The 21,216-nt window shown below is 42.6% G+C and overlaps 1 protein-coding gene across 3 annotated transcripts in view; it reads left to right on the forward strand.

The window, feature by feature from the left end:
* LOC144738852 (ectoderm-neural cortex protein 1-like) overlaps positions 1 to 4,312 on the forward strand; it is a 32,375-nt gene extending 28,063 nt beyond the window's left edge. For 2 of the 3 annotated variants that reach the window (XM_078621845.1, XM_078621846.1), the window contains one exon: positions 614 to 2,568. In XM_078621845.1, the coding sequence (XP_078477971.1) occupies positions 614 to 1,888 (1,275 nt within the window). In that variant the 3' untranslated portion in view covers positions 1,889 to 2,568. Of the gene's footprint in view, positions 1 to 613; positions 2,569 to 3,918 lie in introns of those variants that run through there. The other variant, XM_078621847.1, reaches the window with a different exon arrangement.
* The last annotated feature ends 16,904 nt before the right edge of the window (positions 4,313 to 21,216 follow it).

Consider the following 21,216-nt stretch of genomic DNA (forward strand, 5'->3'; position numbering starts at 1 on the left):
TTAGTTTGTCATGCAGTTTATACTGCAGTTTTTTACGTGGTTGTTTAGTAACTACAGCTACATACTATTAACATTCCTTTCCTTTGTTAATGCTCCCCCCCTTCCCCCCCCCCTTTGATGCTGCTAATCCTGCATAATGCACGGGCATAGTATTGATTTGGAACCCCCCCCGCCCACCTCCTACGCATTTTCCATATGCTGAATTCCTCTTGATATGCAAATTATTTTGTTTAGGCGCTCTTCTTCCCACCTCCCCCCCCTCTAACCCAGCTTAAATATACGCTCCAAGCTTGGGGTGTTTCATTCTTCGCCTGAGGATGGCTGCTTGCGTTGTGGCCGAAACGTCGTGAGAATTGTTTTATTATGTTTTATTTTTATTATTTTATTACTTCCCTTCTACGTGACTTTACCGAAAGAACCAAGAAGATGAATCCCTGCAGTCACGAAAGCTTTAAATCGAAATAAAATTATTTTATTATTTTTTATTGTTTCCGTTCTACGTGACTTTACCGAAAGAACCAAGAAGATATGTTGAACTTCTTTGGCGCCGTGCGTAGCCGACCGCGCTAATGGACTCTACCCCACCGTGCCCCCCCCCGCCCCGTGGTGCCAGGTGGAGCGCTACGACCCCGTGGTGAACAAGTGGACGATGGTGGCGCCGCTGCGCGACGGCGTGAGCAACGCCGCCGTGGTCAGCGCCAAGCTGCGGCTCTACGTGTTCGGCACCGGCGGCTCCTCCAGCGCCGCCAAGGAGCGCGCCCCCAAGGTGAGGCCTCGAGGGCCGACGCCGTCACGACCGCCACCACCAGCACCACCACCTGCTCCACCAGCACCACCACCAGCACCACCACCAGCACCACTACCGCTACCAGCACCATCACCAGCACCACCAGCGCCACCGCCACCACCAGCACCACCAGCACCAGCACCACCAGCACCAGCACCACTACCACCAGCACCACCAGCACCAGCACCACCAGCACGACCAGCACGACCAGCACCACCAGCACCACCAGCACCACCAGCACCACCACCGCCACCAGCACGACCAGCACCACCACCAGCACCACCAGCACCACCACCGCCACCAGCACCACCACCAGCACGACCAGCACCACCAGCACCACTACCGCCACCAGCACCACCACCGCCACCAGCACCGCCAGCACCACTACCGCCACCACCACCACCAGCGCCACCAGCACCACCACCAGCACGACCAGCACCACCAGCACCACTACCGCCACCACCGCCACCAGCACCACCACCGCCACCAGCACCGCCACCACCACCAGCGCCACCAGCACCACCACCGCCACCACCGCCACCAGCACCACCACCGCCACCAGCACCACCACCGCCACCAGCACCACCACCAGCACGACCAGCACCACCACCACCAGCACCACTACCACCAGCGCCACCACCGCCACCAGCACCACCACCGCCACCAGCACCAGCACCGCCACCACCACTACTGCCACCACCACCACCAGCGCCACCAGCACCACCACCGCCACCACCGCCACCAGCACCACCACCGCCACCAGCACCACCACCAGCACGACCAGCACCACCAGCGGCACCACCGCCACCAGCACCATCACCACCGCCACCAGCACCACCACCACACAAAGACAATGATCCCCTGTGTAGACTTAACAGACTGTTGGGGCAAGTGCTGTTAGCGAGCAGCACCTATGAAAGGTACGACACACGAGGAGACATTTGCCTCCCCGAGTGGCGATGTTTACTGCGCACTACCGCTACACCGGGTACTCGTTTGAGGCCGAGTCGACCTAGGGGAGCCCCCTATGACAATCGTTACCGGCGTTGGCCGCGAGCGGGAATCGAACTCGGGTCGCCCCGGTTTGGTAGCGCAGCGTAGCGCCGACCGCCGCACCCCCGGCTCTCGAGTTGCCCCCGGTGATCGAGATCGAGTTGCCCCCGGTGATTGAGTTGCCCCCGGTGATTGAGTTCCCCCGGTGATTGAGTTCCCCCCGGTGATTGAGTTCCCCCCGGTGATTGAGTTCCCCCCGGTGATTGAGTTCCCCCCGGTGATTGAGTTCCCCCCGGTGATTGAGTTCCCCCCGGTGATTGAGTTCCCCCCGGTGATTGAGTTGCCCCCGGTGATTGAGTTGCCCCCGGTGATTGAGTTGCCCCCGGTGATTGAGTTCCCCCCGGTGATTGAGTTGCCCCCGGTGATTGAGTTCCCCCCGGTGATTGAGTTCCCCCGGTGATTGAGTTCCCCCCGGTGATTGAGTTGCCCCCGGTGATTGAGTTCCCCCGGTGATTGAGTTCCCCCCGGTGATTGAGTTCCCCCCGGTGATTGAGTTCCCCCGGTGATTGAGTTCCCCCCGGTGATTGAGTTCCCCCCGGTGATTGAGTTCTCCCCGGTGATTGAGTTCCCCCCGGTGATTGAGTTCCCCCCGGTGATTGAGTTCCCCCCGGTGATTGAGTTCTCCCCGGTGATTGAGTTCCCCCCGGTGATTGAGTTCCCCCCGGTGATTGAGTTCCCCCCGGTGATTGAGTTCCCCCCGGTGATTGAGTTCCCCCCCGGTGATTGAGTTCCCCCCCGGTGATTGAGTTCCCCCCGGTGATTGAGTTCCCCCCCGGTGATTGAGTTCCCCCCGGTGATTGAGTTCCCCCCGGTGATTGAGTTCCCCCCGGTGATCGAGTTCCCCCCGGTGATTGAGTTCCCCCCCGGTGATTGAGTTCCCCCCGGTGATTGAGTTCCCCCCGGTGATTGAGTTCCCCCCGGTGATTGAGTTCCCCCCGGTGATCGAGTTCCCCCCGGTGATCGAGTTCCCCCCGGTGATCGAGTTCCCCCCGGTGATTGAGTTCCCCCCGGTGATTGAGTTCCCCCCCGGTGATTGAGTTCTCCCCGGTGATTGAGTTCCCCCCGGTGATCGAGTTCCCCCCGGTGATCGAGTTCCCCCCGGTGATTGAGTTCCCCCCGGTGATTGAGTTCCCCCCGGTGATCTAGTTCCCCCCGGTGATTGAGTTCCCCCCCGGTGATTGAGTTCCCCCCGGTGATTGAGTTCCCTCCGGTGATCGAGTTCCCCCCGGTGATCGAGTTCCCCCCGGTGATCGAGTTCCCCCCGGTGATCGAGTTCCCCCCGGTGATTGAGTTCCCCCCGGTGATCGAGTTCCCCCCGGTGATCGAGTTCCCCCCGGTGATCGAGTTCCCCCCGGTGATTGAGTTCCCCCCGGTGATTGAGTTCCCCCCGGTGATCGAGTTCCCCCCGGTGATTGAGTTCCCCCCCGGTGATTGAGTTCCCCCCGGTGATCGAGTTCCCCCCGGTGATTGAGTTCTCCCCGGTGATTGAGTTCCCCCCGGTGATTGAGTTCTCCCCGGTGATTGAGTTCTCCCCGGTGATTGAGTTCCCCCCGGTGATTGAGTTCCCCCCGGTGATTGAGTTCCCCCCGGTGATCGAGTTCCCCCCGGTGATTGAGTTCTCCCCGGTGATTGAGTTCCCCCCGGTGATCGAGTTCCCCCCGGTGATCGAGTTCCCCCCGGTGATTGAGTTCTCCCCGGTGATTGAGTTCTCCCCGGTGATTGAGTTCCCCCCGGTGATTGAGTTCCCCCCGGTGATTGAGTTCCCCCCCGGTGATTGAGTTCCCCCCGGTGATTGAGTTCCCCCCCGGTGATTGAGTTCCCCCCGGTGATCGAGTTCCCCCCGGTGATTGAGTTCTCCCCGGTGATTGAGTTCCCCCCGGTGATTGAGTTTCCCCCGGTGATGGAGTTCCCCCCGGTGATTGAGTTCCCCCCCGGTGATTGAGTTCCCCCCGGTGATTGAGTTCCCCCCCGGTGATTGAGTTCCCCCCGGTGATCGAGTTCCCCCCGGTGATTGAGTTCCCCCCGGTGATGGAGTTCCCCCCGGTGATGGAGTCGGCCGCCGGTACCCGCCGCCGCAGGTGCAGCGCTACGACCCCGGCGAGAACCGCTGGAGCGTGGTGGCGTCGTGCCCGCAGCCCTGGCGCCACGCGGCCGCGGCCGTCTTCGGCGGGCAGATCTTCGTGATCGGCGGCGAGACGGAGCTGTCGGCGGTCGCCGCCTACCGCTTCGACTGCGACGCGGCGGCCTGGACCCGCGTCGGCGGCGACGTCACCGCCAAGCGCATGAGCTGCCTGGCGGCGGCCAGCGGCGACAAGCTGTACGCCGTGGGCGGGTACTTCGGCACGCAGCGCGGCAAGACGCTCGACTGCTACGACCCGGCGCTGGACACGTGGGCGAGCGTCACCAGCGTGCCCTACTCGCTCATCCCCACCGCCTTCGTCAGCACCTGGAAGCACCTGCCGGCCTGAGCGGCGGGGGGGGGGGGGGGGGGCGGGGTGGGGGGGGAGGACGGGGGGGGGGGGGGCGGCTGTCGCTGCTGCCGGGAGCGGCGCCCCCCGCGTGCAGGTAAGGAGACGTCTCGCCGGCGTGCAGGAGGTCGTGGTGGGTGCCATCCCGAGCGTGACGTCTGCTGCGTATGTGGAGTTTACGTCTCTCTCTTTCTCTCTCCGTGGTCGCGTGGGTTGGGTGGGTTGGGGGGGGTGGTGGTGGTGGGTGGGTGGAATCGAACCCACGAGCTCCTGCGCACCAGACGAGGTAGTTAACAGTTAACGGGCCTCGGGGTTTTTTTTTGTTTGGCTACCCACCACCTCCTCTACCTCCTCTACCTCATCATCATCATCGCCGCCGTCCCCCCCCGCCTCCCCCTCCTCCCCCTCCTCCTCGTCCCCCGCCGCTCGCCGTGCTCCCCACGGCGGCCCCGCGTTGGACGGCGCTTGATGGATCAGACAATCACGGCGAGCAGACACACGCACACACAGACACGCACACACACAGACACACGCACAGACACACCACACACACACAGACACACACTCACACACACTCACACACACACACAGACACACACAGACACACACAGACACACACAGACACACAGACACACACACACAGACACACACACACACAGACACACACAGACACACACACACAGACACACACAGACACACACAGACACACACAGACACACACACACACACAGACACACACAGACACACACACACAGACACACACAGGCACACACACAGACACACACACGCAAACACACACCCACACACACGCAAACACACACCCACACACACGCAAACACACACCCACACACCCTGCGTACGCAGCGGGGAGTGGTGGCGCAGTGGTTAGCAGCTACGCACCCGGACATTCGTGTACTTGGGCTAAGGGATGTGATACGGTGGTCCGGGGGAGTGAGTGGGTGAGTGAGCGAATGAGAGGGGTGAGTGAGAGTGAGTGAGCGGGGTGAGTGAGAGTGAGTGAGCGAGTGGGTGAGTGAGCGAATGAGAGAGGTGAGTGAGAGTGAGTGAGCGAATGAGAGGGGTGGGTGAGTGAAAGTGAGTGAGCGGGGTGAGTGAGTGAGCGAGTGAGACTGGTGAGTGAGAGTGATCGAGCGGGTGGGTGAGTGAGTGAGCGAGCGAATAGGTGGGTGAGTGAGCGTGAGTGAGTGAGCGGGTGGGTGAGTGAGCGAGTGAGAGGAGTGAGTGAGCGAGTGATAGAGTGAGCGAGCGAGTAAGTAGGTGGGTGAGTGAGCGAGTAAGTGGGTGGGTGAGTGAGCGAGGAAGTAGGTGGGTGAGTGAGTGAGTGAGCGATCGGGTGGGTGGGCGAGGTGAGAGGATGTGTTGTGACATGCAGTGTGGTGGTGGTAGTATAAACACAGCACGGCAAATTATTACGAGAAGCGACGTTTAAGTTATTTTTATTTCTGGCTGAGTTATCAATCCTCCTTACTCAGCTCAGTCAGGTCACTGTACACACCACGAGTAGCGTGGCATAGCTTCTCCATTGGCCCCATACCGGCGGCAGGGTTTAAACTCACCCCCCACAGACTCACTCACCCACAGACTCCCTCGCCCGCAGACTCACCCCCTACAGACTCACTCACCCACAGACTCACTCACCCACAGACTCACTAACCCACAGACTCACTCACCCACAGACTCACCCACAGACTCACCCAGACTCACTCCCCCATAGACTCACTCACCCACAGACTCACCCCCCACAGACTCACTCACCCACAGACTCACTCACCCACAGACTCACTCACCCACAGACTCACCCCCCACAGACTCACTCACCCACAGACTCACTCACCCACAGACTCACTCACCCACAGACTCACTCACCCACAGACTCACTCACCCACAGACTCGCCGACTCGCACGCGGACTCACCCCCCACAGACTCGCCCGCCCGCAGACTCACCCCCTACAGACTCACTCACCCACAGACTCACTCACCCACAGACTCACTCACCCACAGACTCACTCACCCACAGACTCACTCACCCACAGACTCGCCGACTCGCACGCGGACTCACCCCCCACAGACTCCCTCGCCCGCAGACTCACCCCCTACAGACTCACTCACCCACAGACTCACTCACCCACAGACTCACTAACCCACAGACTCACTCACCCACAGACTCACCCACAGACTCACCCAGACTCACTCCCCCACAGACTCACTCACCCACAGACTCACTCACCCACAGACTCACCCCCCACAGACTCACTCACCCACAGACTCACTCACCCACAGACTCACTCACCCACAGACTCACCCCCCACAGACTCGCCGACTCGCACGCGGACTCACCCCCCACAGACTCGCCCGCCCGCAGAGTCGTTCGCTCACCGCCACCACTACCGTAACCGTCACCGCCACCACTACCGTAACCGTCACCACCACCACTACCGACACCGTAACCGCCACCACTACCGTAACCGTCACCACCACCACTACCGTAACCGTCACCACCACCACTACCGTAACCGTCACCACCACCACTACCGTAACCGTCACCACCACCACTACCGTAACCGTCACCACCACCACTACCGTAACCGTCACCACCACCACTACCGTAACCGTCACCACCACCACTACCGTAACCGTCACCACCACCACTACCGACACCGTCACCGCCACCACTACCGTAACCGTCACCACCACCACTACCGTAACCGCCACCACCACCACTACCGTAACCGTCACCACTACCGTAACCGTCACCACCACCACTACCGTAACCGCCACCACCACCACTACTGTCACCGCCACCACCACCACTACCGTAACCGTCACCACTACCGCCACCACCACCACTACTGTAACCGCCACCACCACCACTACCGTAACCGCCACCACCACCACTACCGTCACCGCCACCACCACCACTACCGTAACCGCCACCACTACCGTAACCGTCACCACCACCACTACCGTAACCGCCACCACTACCGTAACCGCCACCACCACCACTACCGTAACCGCCACCACCACCACTACCGTAACCGCCACCACCACCACTACCGTAACCGCCACCACCACCACTACCGTAACCGCCACCACCACCACTACCGTAACCGCCACCACCACCACTACCGTAACCGCCACCACCACCACTACCGTAACCGCCACCACCACCACTACCGTAACCGCCACCACCACCACTACCGTAACCGCCACCACCACCACTACCGTAACCGCCACCACCACTACCGTAACCGCCACCACCACCACTACCGTAACCGTCACCACCACCACTACCGTCACCGCCACCACTACCGTAACCGTCACCGCCACCACTGCCGTAACCGTCACCACCACCACTACCGTAACTGCCACCACCACCACCACTACCGTAACCGCCACCACCACCACTACCGTAACCGCCACCACCACCACTACTGTAACCGCCACCACCACCACTACCATAACCGCCACCAGCACCACTACCGTAACCGCCACCACCACCACTACCGTCACCGCCACCACTACCATAACCGCCACCACTGCCGTAACCGTCACCACCACCACCGTCACCACCAACAAGCAGCAGTTCGAAATAAATGAACTGGTCAATCTGGATGATGATGATGATGTAAGAGTGCACCGCTCCCAGTGGCTAACTAACATCGCTACGGGCAGAGCGTTTCAGGCGGACGCAGAAGCGCATCTGAGAGATAACCGCGCGACGCTTTGCCGCGTAAACCGGCGTGAGAATTACAATCATTAGAATCATTAACTTTGTGATCGGCCGTGTTGGAGGTGCGCCTGGATGTCTCGTGTCAAACGCTGCTGCCGGGGATGTTTAAAAAAAAATGTTTTAATCTTTTTACATTTTAAGCCGCTCCAAGCGAAACCGGCCCCGGCGTTACTTGCCGGTTCATCTTCTTCTTGTCGGGTGGCAGCCTTGTTTATTACGTTCCGGCTGCTTCTCTCGGACGTAGCGAGACGGGGGGGGGGGCGAGCGAGCGGTGGTGGCGGATGTGGAGGATGTGGAGGATTAACATAAACACCACGGCAGGGACACCGATCCTTGCCTGGAACAAACACACGCGCATACGCGTGCGCGCGTAATGAAATAAGTCACGTGTGCGTACGCGTCTCTGCACGCGTGTGTTTGTCATTGTATGTGCCTGCGTCAGTGTGTGTGCACGTGCGTGTCTATGTGTGCGTGTGTGTCTATGTGTGCGTGCGTGTCTGTGTGCGTGTGTGTCTATGCGTGCATGTGTGTCAATGTGTGTGTCTTTGTGTGCGTGTGTCTGTGTGTGCGTGTGTGTCTATGTTGTGTGTCTGTGCGTGTGTCTTTGTGTGCGTGTGTCTGTGCGTGTGTCTGTGCGTGCGTGTGTGTCTATGTGTGCGTGTGTGTCTATGTGTGTGTCTATGCGTGCATGTGTGTCAATGTGTGTGCGTGTGTCTATGTGTGCGTGTGTGTCTATGTGTGTGTCTATGCGTGCATGTGTGTCAATGTGTGTGCGTGTGTCTATGTGTGCGTGTGTGTCTGTGCGTGTGTCTGTGTGTGCATGTGTGTCTATGTGTGTGTCTGTGTGTGTGTCCAATACATTGGCGAGCAACAGCACCTATGAAGGCCGCCACAGCACACGAGAGGTGGGTGGCCAGCACCACGCCCGGCCGCCTTTGTCTCCCCAGTTCCTGTTCAGATAATCGTCACCGTTGTTGACCGTGAGCGGGAATCGTACTTGGGTCGCCGGCGCTACACTATCACTCCCCATAAATCACCCACACACCCACCAACCTCACCACACCCACCCACCCACCGACCCACCAACCCATCCACCCACCCATCTACCAACTCACCCACCAACCTCACCCACCCACCAACCTCACCACACCCACCCACCAACCCACCCACCAACCCACCTACGGGCCGCGCCCCGCCTCTCCCACCGCGCCAGGCCGGCACTGACGGGGCCCGACGTGCCGATGACAGACGTCCGCCCACGCCTCTCTGGTGATCTAAATAGTGGCTGTCACGGGGGGTGGGGGGGGCAGCCAGCCGTGACCCCGGGGGCCACACTTCCCCCCTTCCATTCACTCAAGGCCCGGGGCGACGGGGCGCGTTGGTGAATCGCCGGCAGTGTTTGCCGTATAATGACGGCGCTTGCCACGATTACACCACCATCACCACCAGAACTACCGTCGCGACCGCCACCATCGGCGTCGTCTTCACCGTTATAACCAACCGCCTTCGGCACCTCCACTATCGCCGCCGCCGCTGCCACCACCACGCGACTTTCCGCCACCGCTTAGTTCTCAATGCGCGTTGCCGATCTTGGCAGAACAACACAAAGGAGTTCTGGATTTAGTTTTTTTCGGTAAAGTCACGTTGGTAAAAAACAAAGTTACAGTATCAAGTAATTTTGCTGTGACGGTTCCACCTGAAGACAGAAGCTTGTGTTGCCTCCAAAAACGTCATGATTTTTATTTTTTTATTTTTTTATTTTTTTACCAACGTGACTTTACCGATAAATCCAAAGAGTATGAACACAAAGGAGGACCGAGGAGCCCCCCCCCCCACTCGGTCATCTTTGCGCTGGCAACGGGCGACGGCGGTCCGTGTCCCGCCGCGGCCTCTACCGCCACTCCCCCCCCCCCCCGCCACCACCTCCTAGACCCCCCGCTCACCCCCAAGCGAAGTCGTTCACAGTCGGCGCTTTTCGTGATTTAACAAAGAAATGCTGAGAATGGAGGCCTGGTGGAGTGGTGGGGGGGGGGTGACAGAGGAGGAGAGATCCGTTGACGCGGGAGCTTTGTGGCTGTGGCTGGGCAGGTGGGGAGGGGGGCAGACTTCAACTAGTTACTACTTCAACTAATTACTACTCCCAACTAGTTACTACAATTAGTTACTACAATTAGTTACTACAACAAGTTACTACAATTAGTTACTACAATTAGTTACTACAATTAGTTACTACAATTAGTTACTACAATTAGTTACTACAACTAGTTACTACAATTAGTTACTACAATTAGTTACTACAATTAGTTACTACAACTAGTTACTACAATTAGTTACTACAACTAGTTACTACAATTAGTTACTACAATTAGTTACTACAACTAGTTACTACAATTAGTTACTACAATTAGTTACTACAATTAGTTACTACAACTAGTTACTACAATTAGTTACTACAACTAGTTACTACAATTAGTTACTACAATTAGTTACTACAATTAGTTACTACAATTAGTTACTACAATTAGTTACTACAATTAGTTACTACAACTAGTTACTACAATTAGTTACTACAATTAGTTACTACAATTAGTTACTACAATTAGTTACTACAACTAGTTACTACAATTAGTTACTACAATTAGTTACTACAATCAGTTACTACAATCAGTTACTACAATCAGTTACTACAATTAGTTACTACAATTAGTTACTACAATTAGTTACTACAACTAGTTACTACAATTAGTTACTACAATTAGTTACTACAACTAGTTACTACAATTAGTTACTACAATTAGTTACTACAACTAGTTACTACAATTAGTTACTACAATTAGTTACTACAATTAGTTACTACAATTAGTTACTACAACTAGTTACTACAATTAGTTACTACAATCAGTTACTACAATCAGTTACTACAATCAGTTACTACAACTAGTTACTACAATCAGTTACTACAATCAGTTACTACAATTAGTTACTACAATTAGTTACTACAATTAGTTACTACAATTAGTTACTACAACTAGTTACTACAATTAGTTACTACAACTAGTTACTACAATTAGTTACTACAATTAGTTACTACAATTAGTTACTACAATTAGTTACTACAACTAGTTACTACAATTAGTTACTACAATCAGTTACTACAATCAGTTACTACAATCAGTTACTACAACTAGTTACTACAATCAGTTACTACAATCAGTTACTACAATTAGTTACTACAATTAGTTACTACAATTAGTTACTACAATTAGTTACTACAACTAGTTACTACAATTAGTTACTACAACTAGTTACTACAATTAGTTACTACAATTAGTTACTACAACTAGTTACTACAATTAGTTACTACAATTAGTTACTACAATTAGTTACTACAATTAGTTACTACAATTAGTTACTACAATCAGTTACTACAATTAGTTACTACAATCAGTTACTACAATTAGTTACTACAATTAGTTACTACAATCAGTTACTACAATTAGTTACTACAATCAGTTACTACAACTAGTTACTACAATCAGTTACTACAATCAGTTACTACAATTAGTTACTACAATCAGTTACTACAACTAGTTACTACAACTAGTTACTACAATCAGTTACTACAATTAGTTACTACAATTAGTTACTACAATTAGTTACTACAATCAGTTACTACAACTAGTTACTACAATTAGTTACTACAATCAGTTACTACAATCAGTTACTACAATCAGTTACTACAATCAGTTACTACAATCAGTTACTACAATTAGTTACTACAATCAGTTACTACAACTAGTTACTACAATCAGTTACTACAATCAGTTACTACAATCAGTTACTACAATTAGTTACTACAATTAGTTACTACAATTAGTTACTACAATCAGTTACTACAATTAGTTACTACAATCAGTTACTACAACTAGTTACTACAATTAGTTACTACAATTAGTTACTACAATTAGTTACTACAATCAGTTACTACAATTAGTTACTACAATTAGTTACTACAATTAGTTACTACAATCAGTTACTACAATTAGTTACTACAATCAGTTACTACAATCAGTTACTACAATTAGTTACTACAATTAGTTACTACAATTAGTTACTACAATCAGTTACTACAACTAGTTACTACAATTAGTTACTACAATTAGTTACTACAATCAGTTACTACAATTAGTTACTACAATCAGTTACTACAATCAGTTACTACAATTAGTTACTACAATTAGTTACTACAATTAGTTACTACAATCAGTTACTACAACTAGTTACTACAATTAGTTACTACAATTAGTTACTACAATCAGTTACTACAATTAGTTACTACAATCAGTTACTACAATTAGTTACTACAATTAGTTACTACAATTAGTTACTACAATTAGTTACTACAATCAGTTACTACAACTAGTTACTACAATTAGTTACTACAATTAGTTACTACAATCAGTTACTACAATTAGTTACTACAATCAGTTACTACAACTAGTTACTACAATTAGTTACTACAATCAGTTACTACAATTAGTTACTACAATCAGTTACTACAACTAGTTACTACAACTAGTTACTACAATCAGTTACTACAATTAGTTACTACAACTAGTTACTACAATCAGTTACTACAACTAGTTACTACAACTAGTTACTACAACTAGTTACTACAACTAGTTACTACAATTAGTTACTACAATTAGTTACTACAACTAGTTACTACAACTAGTTACTACAACTAGTTACTACAATCAGTTACTACAATTAGTTACTACAACTAGTTACTACAATTAGTTACTACAATCAGTTACTACAATCAGTTACTACAACTAGTTACTACAATCAGTTACTACAACTAGTTACTACAATTAGTTACTACAACTAGTTACTACAATCAGTTACTACAACTAGTTACTACAATCAGTTACTACAACTAGTTACTACAATTAGTTACTACAATTAGTTACTACAATTAGTTACTACAACTAGTTACTACAATTAGTTACTACAATTAGTTACTACAATCAGTTACTACAATCAGTTACTACAATTAGTTACTACAATTAGTTACTACAATTAGTTACTACAATCAGTTACTACAATCAGTTACTACAACTAGTTACTACAATTAGTTACTACAATTAGTTACAACAATTAGTTACTACAATTAGTTACTACAATTAGTTACTACAATTAGTTACTACAATTAGTTACTACAATTAGTTACTACAATTAGTTACTACAATTAGTTACAACAATCAGTTACTACAATTAGTTACTACAATCAGTTACTACAACTAGTTACTACAATTAGTTACTACAATTAGTTACTACAATTAGTTACTACAATTAGTTACTACAATTAGTTACTACAATTAGTTACTACAATTAGTTACAACAATTAGTTACTACAATTAGTTACTACAATTAGTTACTACAACTAGTTACTACAATCAGTTACTACAATTAGTTACTACAATTAGTTACTACAATTAGTTACTACAATCAGTTACTACAATTAGTTACTACAATTAGTTACAACAATCAGTTACTACAATCAGTTACTACAATTAGTTACTACAATTAGTTACTACAATTAGTTACTACAATTAGTTACTACAATTAGTTACTACAATCAGTTACTACAATCAGTTACTACAATTAGTTACTACAATTAGTTACTACAATTAGTTACTACAATCAGTTACTACAATCAGTTACTACAATCAGTTACTACAATTAGTTACTACAATTAGTTACTACAATTAGTTACTACAATCAGTTACTACAATCAGTTACTACAATTAGTTACTACAATCAGTTACTACAATTAGTTACTACAATTAGTTACTACAATTAGTTACTACAATCAGTTACTACAATCAGTTACTACAATTAGTTACTACAATTAGTTACTACAATTAGTTACTACAATTAGTTACTACAATCAGTTACTACAATCAGTTACTACAATCAGTTACTACAATCAGTTACTACAATTAGTTACTACAACTAGTTACTACAATTAGTTACTACAATTAGTTACAACAATTAGTTACTACAATTAGTTACTACAATCAGTTACTACAATTAGTTACTACAATTAGTTACTACAATTAGTTACTACAATCAGTTACTACAATTAGTTACTACAATTAGTTACTACAATTAGTTACTACAATCAGTTACTACAATTAGTTACTACAATTAGTTACTACAATCAGTTACTACAACTAGTTACTACAATTAGTTACTACAATCAGTTACTACAATTAGTTACTACAATTAGTTACTACAACTAGTTACTACAATTAGTTACTACAATCAGTTACTACAACTAGTTACTACAATCAGTTACTACAACTAGTTACTACAATTAGTTACTACAATTAGTTACTACAATTAGTTACTACAATTAGTTACTACAATTAGTTACTACAATTAGTTACTACAATTAGTTACTACAATTAGTTACTACAATCAGTTACTACAATCAGTTACTACAACTAGTTACTACAATTAGTTACTACAATTAGTTACTACAATTAGTTACTACAATTAGTTACTACAACTAGTTACTACAATCAGTTACTACAATCAGTTACTACAATTAGTTACTACAATTAGTTACTACAATTAGTTACTACAATTAGTTACTACAATCAGTTACTACAATTAGTTACTACAATTAGTTACTACAATTAGTTACTACAATTAGTTACTACAATCAGTTACTACAACTAGTTACTACAATCAGTTACTACAATCAGTTACTACAATCAGTTACTACAACTAGTTACTACAATTAGTTACTACAATTAGTTACTACAATTAGTTACTACAATCAGTTACTACAATTAGTTACTACAACTAGTTACTACAATTAGTTACTACAATCAGTTACTACAACTAGTTACTACAATTAGTTACTACAATTAGTTACTACAATCAGTTACTACAATCAGTTACAACAACTAGTTACTACAACTAGTTACTACAATTAGTTACTACAATTAGTTACTACAATCAGTTACTACAATCAGTTACTACAATTAGTTACTACAATTAGTTACTACAATTAGTTACTACAACTAGTTACTACAATCAGTTACTACAACTAGTTACTACAATTAGTTACTACAATTAGTTACTACAATTAGTTACTACAATCAGTTACTACAATCAGTTACTACAACTAGTTACTACAATTAGTTACTACAATTAGTTACTACAACTAGTTACTACAATCAGTTACTACAATCAGTTACTACAACTAGTTACTACAACTAGTTACTACAATTAGTTACTACAACTAGTTACTACAATCAGTTACTACAATTAGTTACTACAATTAGTTACTACAATTAGTTACTACAATTAGTTACTACAATCAGTTACTACAACTAGTTACTACAATCAGTTACTACAACTAGTTACTACAATTAGTTACTACAACTAGTTACTACAATTAGTTACTACAATTAGTTACTACAATTAGTTACTACAATTAGTTACAACAATTAGTTACTACAATTAGTTACTACAATTAGTTACTACAATTAGTTACTACAATTAGTTACTACAATTAGTTACTACAATTAGTTACTACAATTAGTTACAACAATTAGTTACTACAATTAGTTACTACAATCAGTTACTACAATTAGTTACTACAATTAGTTACTACAATCAGTTACTACAATTAGTTACTACAATTAGTTACTACAATCAGTTACTACAATCAGTTACTACAATTAGTTACTACAATCAGTTACTACAATCAGTTACTACAATCAGTTACTACAATTAGTTACTACAATTAGTTACTACAATTAGTTACTACAATTAGTTACTACAATTAGTTACTACAATTAGTTACTACAATTAGTTACTACAATTAGTTACAACAATTAGTTACTACAATTAGTTACTACAATCAGTTACTACAATCAGTTACTACAATTAGTTACTACAATCAGTTACTACAATCAGTTACTACAATCAGTTACTACAATTAGTTACTACAATTAGTTACTACAATCAGTTACTACAATCAGTTACTACAATCAGTTACTACAATCAGTTACTACAATCAGTTACTACAATTAGTTACTACAATTAGTTACTACAATCAGTTACTACAATCAGTTACTACAATTAGTTACTACAATCAGTTACTACAATCAGTTACTACAATTAGTTACTACAATCAGTTACTACAACTAGTTACTACAATTAGTTACTACAATTAGTTACTACAATTAGTTACTACAATCAGTTACTACAATCAGTTACTACAATCAGTTACTACAATTAGTTACTACAATCAGTTACTACAATCAGTTACTACAATTAGTTACTACAACTAGTTACTACAATTAGTTACTACAATCAGTTACTACAATTAGTTACTACAATTAGTTACTACAACTAGTTACTACAATTAGTTACTACAATCAGTTACTACAATTAGTTACTACAATTAGTTACTACAACTAGTTACTACAATTAGTTACTACAATCAGTTACTACAACTAGTTACTACAATCAGTTACTACAACTAGTTACTACAATCAGTTACTACAATTAGTTACTACAACTAGTTACTACAATTAGTTACTACAATCAGTTACTACAATTAGTTACTACAATTAGTTACTACAATTAGTTACTACAATTAGTTACTACAATCAGTTACTACAACTAGTTACTACAATTAGTTACTACAATTAGTTACTACAGTCAGTTACTACAATCAGTTACTACAATTAGTTACTACAACTAGTTACTACAATCAGTTACTACAACTAGTTACTACAATTAGTTACTACAATTAGTTACTACAATCAGTTACTACAATCAGTTACTACAATTAGTTACTACAATTAGTTACTACAATCAGTTACTACAACTAGTTACTACAATTAGTTACTACAACTAGTTACTACAATTAGTTACTACAATTAGTTACTACAACTAGTTACTACAATCAGTTACTACAATTAGTTACTACAATCAGTTACTACAACTAGTTACTACAATTAGTTACTACAACTAGTTACTACAATTAGTTACTACAATTAGTTACTACAATCAGTTACTACAACTAGTTACTACAACAAGTTACTACAACTAGTTACTACAATTAGTTACTACAATTAGTTACTACAATCAGTTACTACAACTAGTTACTACAATTAGTTACTACAACTAGTTACTACAATTAGTTACTACAATTAGTTACTACAATTAGTTACTACAATTAGTTACTACAATTAGTTACTACAACTAGTTACTACAATCAGTTACTACAATTAGTTACTACAATCAGTTACTACAACTAGTTACTACAATTAGTTACTACAACTAGTTACTACAATTAGTTACTACAATTAGTTACTACAATTAGTTACTACAACTAGTTACTACAATTAGTTACTACAATTAGTTACTACAATCAGTTACTACAATCAGTTACTACAATTAGTTACTACAACTAGTTACTACAATTAGTTACTACAACTAGTTACTACAACTAGTTACTACAATTAGTTACTACAACTAGTTACTACAACTAGTTACTACAATTAGTTACTACAATCAGTTACTACAATTAGTTACTACAATCAGTTACTACAATTAGTTACTACAACTAGTTACTACAATTAGTTACTACAATTAGTTACTACAATTAGTTACTACAACTAGTTACTACAATTAGTTACTACAACTAGTTACTACAATTAGTTACTACAATTAGTTACTACAATTAGTTACTACAATTAGTTACTACAACTAGTTACTACAATTAGTTACTACAATTAGTTACTACAACTAGTTACTACAATTAGTTACTACAATTAGTTACTACAATTAGTTACTACAACTAGTTACTACAATTAGTTACTACAATTAGTTACTACAACTAGTTACTACAACTAGTTACTACAATTAGTTACTACAATTAGTTACTACAATCAGTTACTACAATTAGTTACTACAATTAGTTACTACAACTAGTTACTACAATTAGTTACTACAATTAGTTACTACAATCAGTTACTACAATTAGTTACTACAATTAGTTACTACAATCAGTTACTACAATTAGTTACTACAATTAGTTACTACAATTAGTTACTACAACTAGTTACTACAATTAGTTACAACAATTAGTTACTACAATTAGTTACTACAATTAGTTACTACAATTAGTTACTACAACTAGTTACTACAATTAGTTACTACAATTAGTTACTACAATTAGTTACTACAACTAGTTACTACAATTAGTTACTACAATTAGTTACTACAATTAGTTACTACAATTAGTTACTACAATTAGTTACTACAATTAGTTACTACAATTAGTTACAACAATTAGTTACTACAATTAGTTACTACAATTAGTTACTACAATTAGTTACTACAATTAGTTACTACAATTAGTTACTACAATTAGTTACTACAATCAGTTACTACAATCAGTTACTACAATCAGTTACTACAATTAGTTACTACAATTAGTTACTACAATCAGTTACTACAATTAGTTACTACAATTAGTTACTACAATCAGTTACTACAATTAGTTACTACAATTAGTTACTACAATTAGTTACAACAATTAGTTACTACAATTAGTTACTACAACTAGTTACTACAATTAGTTACTACAATTAGTTACTACAATTAGTTACTACAATCAGTTACTACAATTAGTTACTACAATTAGTTACTACAATTAGTTACAACAATTAGTTACTACAATTAGTTACTACAATTAGTTACAACAATTAGTTACTACAACTAGTTACTACAATTAGTTACTACAATTAGTTACTACAATTAGTTACTACAATCAGTTACTACAATTAGTTACTACAATCAGTTACTACAATTAGTTACTACAATCAGTTACTACAATTAGTTACTACAATTAGTTACTACAATTAGTTACTACAATCAGTTACTACAATTAGTTACTACAATTAGTTACTACAATTAGTTACTACAATTAGTTACTACAATTAGTTACTACAACTAGTTACTACAATTAGTTACTACAATTAGTTACTACAATTAGTTACTACAATCAGTTACTACAATTAGTTACTACAATTAGTTACTACAATCAGTTACTACAATTAGTTACTACAATTAGTTACTACAATTAGTTACTACAATCAGTTACTACAATCAGTTACTACAATCAGTTACTACAATCAGTTACTACAATTAGTTACTACAATTAGTTACTACAATTAGTTACTACAATCAGTTACTACAATCAGTTACTACAATCAGTTACTACAATCAGTTACTACAATCAGTTACTACAATTAGTTACTACAATTAGTTACTACAATTAGTTACTACAATCAGTTACAACAATTAGTTACAACAACTAGTTACTACAATCAGTTACTACAATTAGTTACTACAATTAGTTACTACAATTAGTTACTACAATCAGTTACTACAACTAGTTACTACAATCAGTTACTACAATTAGTTACTACAATTAGTTACTACAATTAGTTACTACAATTAGTTACTACAATCAGTTACTACAATTAGTTACAACAATTAGTTACTACAATTAGTTACTACAATTAGTTACTACAATTAGTTACTACAATTAGTTACTACAATCAGTTACTACAACTAGTTACTACAATCAGTTACTACAATCAGTTACTACAATTAGTTACTACAATTAGTTACTACAATTAGTTACTACAATTAGTTACTACAATCAGTTACTACAATTAGTTACTACAATCAGTTACTACAATTAGTTACTACAATTAGTTACTACAATTAGTTACTACAATTAGTTACTACAATTAGTTACAACAATCAGTTACTACAATTAGTTACTACAATCAGTTACTACAATTAGTTACTACAATTAGTTACTACAATTAGTTACTACAATTAGTTACTACAATTAGTTACTACAATCAGTTACTACAATTAGTTACTACAATTAGTTACTACAATCAGTTACTACAATTAGTTACTACAATTAGTTACTACAATTAGTTACTACAATCAGTTACTACAACTAGTTACTACAATTAGTTACTACAATCAGTTACTACAATTAGTTACTACAATTAGTTACTACAATCAGTTACTACAATCAGTTACTACAATTAGTTACTACAATTAGTTACTACAACTAGTTACTACAACTAGTTACTACAATTAGTTACTACAACTAGTTACTACAACTAGTTACTACAATTAGTTACTACAATTAGTTACTACAACTAGTTACTACAATTAGTTACTACAATTAGTTACTACAATCAGTTACTACAATTAGTTACTACAACTAGTTACTACAATCAGTTACTACAATTAGTTACTACAATTAGTTACTACAATCAGTTACTACAATTAGTTACTACAACTAGTTACTACAACTAGTTACTACAATTAGTTACTACAATTAGTTACTACAATTAGTTACAACAATCAGTTACTACAATTAGTTACTACAATCAGTTACTACAATTAGTTACTACAACTAGTTACTACAACTAGTTACTACAATTAGTTACTACAATTAGTTACTACAATTAGTTACTACAATTAGTTACTACAATTAGTTACTACAATTAGTTACTACAATTAGTTACTACAACTAGTTACTACAACTAGTTACTACAATCAGTTACTACAATTAGTTACTACAATTAGTTACTACAATTAGTTACTACAATTAGTTACTACAACTAGTTACTACAATTAGTTACTACAATTAGTTACTACAACTAGTTACTACAATTAGTTACTACAATTAGTTACTACAACTAGTTACTACAACTAGTTACTACAATTAGTTACTACAATTAGTTACTACAATTAGTTACTACAATTAGTTACTACAACTAGTTACTACAATTAGTTACTACAATTAGTTACTACAACTAGTTACTACAACTAGTTACTACAACTAGTTACTACAATTAGTTACTACAATTAGTTACTACAATTAGTTACTACAATTAGTTACTACAACTAGTTACTACAATTAGTTACTACAATTAGTTACTACAACTAGTTACTACAATTAGTTACTACAATTAGTTACTACAATTAGTTACTACAATTAGTTACTACAATTAGTTACTACAAT

The sequence above is a fragment of the Lampetra planeri genome, unplaced genomic scaffold (assembly GCF_965212315.1).
Source record: "Lampetra planeri unplaced genomic scaffold, kcLamPlan1.2.h2 scaffold_119, whole genome shotgun sequence".
In the NCBI taxonomy this organism is placed as follows: domain Eukaryota; kingdom Metazoa; phylum Chordata; class Hyperoartia; order Petromyzontiformes; family Petromyzontidae; genus Lampetra; species Lampetra planeri.